Here is a 3,884-nt window from a genome sequence, read left to right as displayed (position 1 = left end):
TTCTTACTAAGCAATGAATCTATGAGGATCGAGTTTAGCAGAGGCTTGGTATTGAATATACTGCCCCATCGTTGTGTTTGTTATTGTGGAAAAATTAAATTATGGTGATTTTGATATTTATATATAAATTTATTTAAATGTTAATTAAATTTTGTGGTCTAAGTAGTCAATATGAGTATTGATGTCAATGAATGTCAGAAAATTCTTCAAAAATGTGGATTCAGTACAAATTCAACATTTTTGAACAAAGAACGATCAAATGGCGAAATTTCAGTATTCGACATCGAAGTACACCCCCAATAATATATCTCCTAGGCCGATATTCGTTTTATGACAGAAAAGGATTAAACAACGAAAAGTTCGACATGCAATTTTTAACAGAAATATTACAAGAATTCGGATATTCCCGTGAATCCATCATTGCGGATAAAACGATAAAATTGAGAGCATTTTTCCTTAAAACACGACCTCAAAAATCTGAAAAGTACGAATTTGTACTCAATCAAAAAGTCGCGTTTCTTCAACAACTGACTCTATTTCGTAAGTGAATTGCTGAGGACACGAGTTTTGGAAAGCCAGCAGAGGGACATGCAAAAGTTCTCGACAGTTGTCCTCACATTTCCAGACACTTTGGTTTGGAGAAAGCACTCAAAGAAAAGTCTTCCCAAGCCACAACAACAGTTGAGGACACGTTTATTAAAATTAGAGGAACAGTCTCGCTTTGTACGCTCAGCAATGTCGAGGTTATCTACCCGGCAGTTTAATTCCCTCTATTTTTGAATTCACGGTCGACGGATTTGAGGTTTTTGTAGAACTCCGTGGAAATCCAAGTCTGTAGGATATGTTTGCATTCTGTCCCACGGAATTCCGTAAAAATGGCGGAATTTTGCTGAGTTATTTTATTTATCAACTTTTCACCTAAATTCGATTTTAAGTAAAAATGGACTTGAATTACCTGCCCTTTCTTGTTCTGATATTCACGTCAGTTCCTCTTTTGGGCTTACATTTCCGCCTTTTTTGCGGAGAGTTCGCAATTCGTGGATGAAGGAGACTTTTGTTCTCCGATTGAAAATTTCAATGAGGGCACTTTGCCCAAAAAAAATTTTTATTCCGCCGTGAAGGACTGACAGTGTGGTAAAATGTCAAACTACGATTACTTGATGTTGCTAAACTCGATGGCTGGAAGGAAAATGGAATCTGCCCATGTCCATCCAATATTTCCGTGGGTCTCTGACTTTGAAACAGAGGATGGGAATTTGCGAGATCTGACAAAATCAAAGTACAGATGGTACTTTTACTAAAAATGACTAAATTGGTTAAATAAATTTTTAAATAATTTTAATAACCATTTAAATTATTGATAGAGGGTTATAAATTAAATAATCTATTTTTCACTAAAAAAATTAATTAATTTTAATTATCTTCTAAAAAACTGCGACCACTTCGACAAAAGTACCGTACAGATTATGCAAGGGAGACGACCAGTTGGATGTCACTTTTAATGGATTTTTCAAAACTGTATACGAAAATGAATTTTCTGTGAATAAACATAAGCCTCATCAAATTGTTGGGATGCAATCAGACGTTACATACTACATGTATATGGCCAGGAGGACTCCCAAGTTCATCCTATGCTCCATTGTGAGGTATAACGTGTCCTGTATTCCCAGACAGCGGTTGGTTCCCAAGGAATATCCCAACTCACTGTCTCGTCTCTATTCCTGATCTCCCGACGAATGTATTCCCTAGTTTTTTACTGATCCGTTAATTTGAAATTAACGAAATAAGCGGTGTCAAAATCCAAGCACTTGGTGCTGAAAATCGATTTTAAGTGTTTCCCATGACAAGACAGTCAAGAGAGCAGGCCGTTTCTTGTGATGGAAGTCTTCACGTTTTTTATGTGAAATCACTTTTCCAGACACTGGATTACTCTCAGGGGGGAGTTGTGCGGTTTATGATCCCATGTTTGACATCGCTGATATTGTCCCTGCATTCTCCCTCGTCTACTATACTATTGGCTACCAGTCGACTTAACATTGGGTTTCATGTTTCCTGTATGTGCTAGTTTGTATGACATTCGAGCAAAGAGCCCCTCTTTGTTCTTTCGACTTGTCGACCGTTTTAGTTCTGGTTCTGTGAATAGTGTGTCTGTGGATCCATCTGATAATTGGGTCGCTGTTTCTTCATCTGCGGGACTTTTGTACATCACGGATATTCGTTCTGGGAGGATTATGGAGGAACATATCACACTCCCTTTGAAATAAAGAAGGTCAATGTTTCTTCATTGTTGATGGCTTCTGGTTCTGACAAGCCTCTTATTGGTTTGAATGTTTACCAAGACCACGTCAAATCAGATTTTATTCTCAGTGGTTTGACACTTTGGTATATTTTGAGGTCATCAGGATGTCATATCTCAGATGGAAGTCCACAATAATGATTTGGTCACTCTGTCGGCAAATCATCGTCTTGGGTGGTACGGGTCGTTTACGGGCAAAAAAGTACAATTAAATTTTTGATTTCTCTAGAGTTGCTATCAGCCGATGGAATTGCCTGTCAATTTATTTAAAGGGAATATCAAATGTTTTACTTTTCTTTCTCGGAGTCATCATCTTATTTTAGTTGCATCTGATTCAGGGGAAATTTTACTGATGAGATGATTATATATTAACCTGGATAGTTTTATTTTACATTATTTTTATATATCCTGCCAATAACTCTTTTCTATCTAATTATTAATGCAAAATTAATAAAAGGACAAGAGAGAAATCGTCATTGTCAGATAGCCAGAGTACTGCCTCTGATTATGGCTATAGATATTCGTTCGGTTAAATACCGGTGCTCACACGGGTCGCCGGTAACCCTTTCGATTAGTGAGCCAATCCGCTGGAGTAGAGTCGAGTAGAAGGCCCCTGTATTCCTGACGTCTCAACAGCCAAGGGGACAAACACTCTGCCATTCCCAATTCTTACTTAAAAAAACATTTTCCTTTAAGAATTTATCCTCGATTTTATAACATTTCAAGACTATGTACAAAAGTTGTTATTAAAAAAATTGTAAATCTCTGCTTGAAAATTATTGATGCAACAATGGAAGATTAGTTTTATTCAGACAGACGTATATTCACTTGTCTGGAAACTAAACTTGGATTTTCCTCCTGTAAATAGGTCAGCCACCCACTGAGAGTGGATCCAAAATCCAATTCATTTCCTACCAAAATACACAGTGCCAGGATTGTTTCATCATCTTGTTCATGTATTGTTTTTACAGGTTTTAGTTTTTTCCTATCTTCTTCACTTTCAAAGTAAAAATTAAACAAATTTTCGTCCGAATTCTCCACTCTACCAGTTGCATCAGTCCTATACCCCAACACGTAATAGCTAAGCATATGTTTTCTCAAAAAACTTTTGAACGGCCCAGAAATACAGAACTGGGAACAAGCTGGAGCCTTTTCTATCAGCTCTTTCTGCAGTGGACTTTGTGAGGAGACTATGAACAGAGAATTTGGCTGACTCCTTAGTTTGTGGCAAGAAATAACTGCTTCGATGTCAAACGACATTCTTTTTAGAGCGACTCTGGCCAAGGTGAGCTGGAAGTGATCTGATTTGACGTGTTCTTTAGGAAGAGGGGGAACATAGTGGGGGTTCATTCCTTTAAACTTTGGCATCCAATACATCGCCCTTAAATATCTCTTCATTGCAAAAGATTTGAGCCCGAATACACTGGAAATGATTTCGCCGACTTTTTCATTGGGAACGACTCCTTAAAAGTCAAGACTCGCTCATATACCGTTCTTTTCCATGTGATAGATTATGTTTCCACAGCAGTGCTGCTGTTTAGGGTAATGGACTAGTTCCCTCTGAAAAGCTGTCTCTGCAATCATCTTC

The 3,884-nt window shown here is 37.6% G+C and overlaps 1 protein-coding gene across 1 annotated transcript; it reads right to left on the bottom strand.

The window, feature by feature from the left end:
- Nucleotides 1-3,100: 3,100 nt before the first annotated feature.
- LOC115227356 (evolutionarily conserved signaling intermediate in Toll pathway, mitochondrial-like) lies at nt 3,101-3,673 on the bottom strand. Its single transcript, XM_029798221.1, has one exon. The coding sequence runs from the start codon at nt 3,671-3,673 to the stop codon at nt 3,101-3,103; it is 573 nt and encodes a 190-aa protein (XP_029654081.1).
- Between the last annotated feature and the right edge of the window lie 211 nt (nt 3,674-3,884).

This window comes from Octopus sinensis, unplaced genomic scaffold (assembly GCF_006345805.1).
Source record: "Octopus sinensis unplaced genomic scaffold, ASM634580v1 Contig02842, whole genome shotgun sequence".
Lineage (NCBI taxonomy): Eukaryota > Metazoa > Mollusca > Cephalopoda > Octopoda > Octopodidae > Octopus > Octopus sinensis.
This window is presented reverse-complemented; position numbering and strand designations above follow the sequence as displayed.

Coding starts and splice junctions, on each gene's coding strand:
- LOC115227356 (XM_029798221.1), bottom strand. CDS start 3,673: ATGTATTGGATGCCAAAGTTTAAAGGAATGAACCCCCACTATGTTCCC.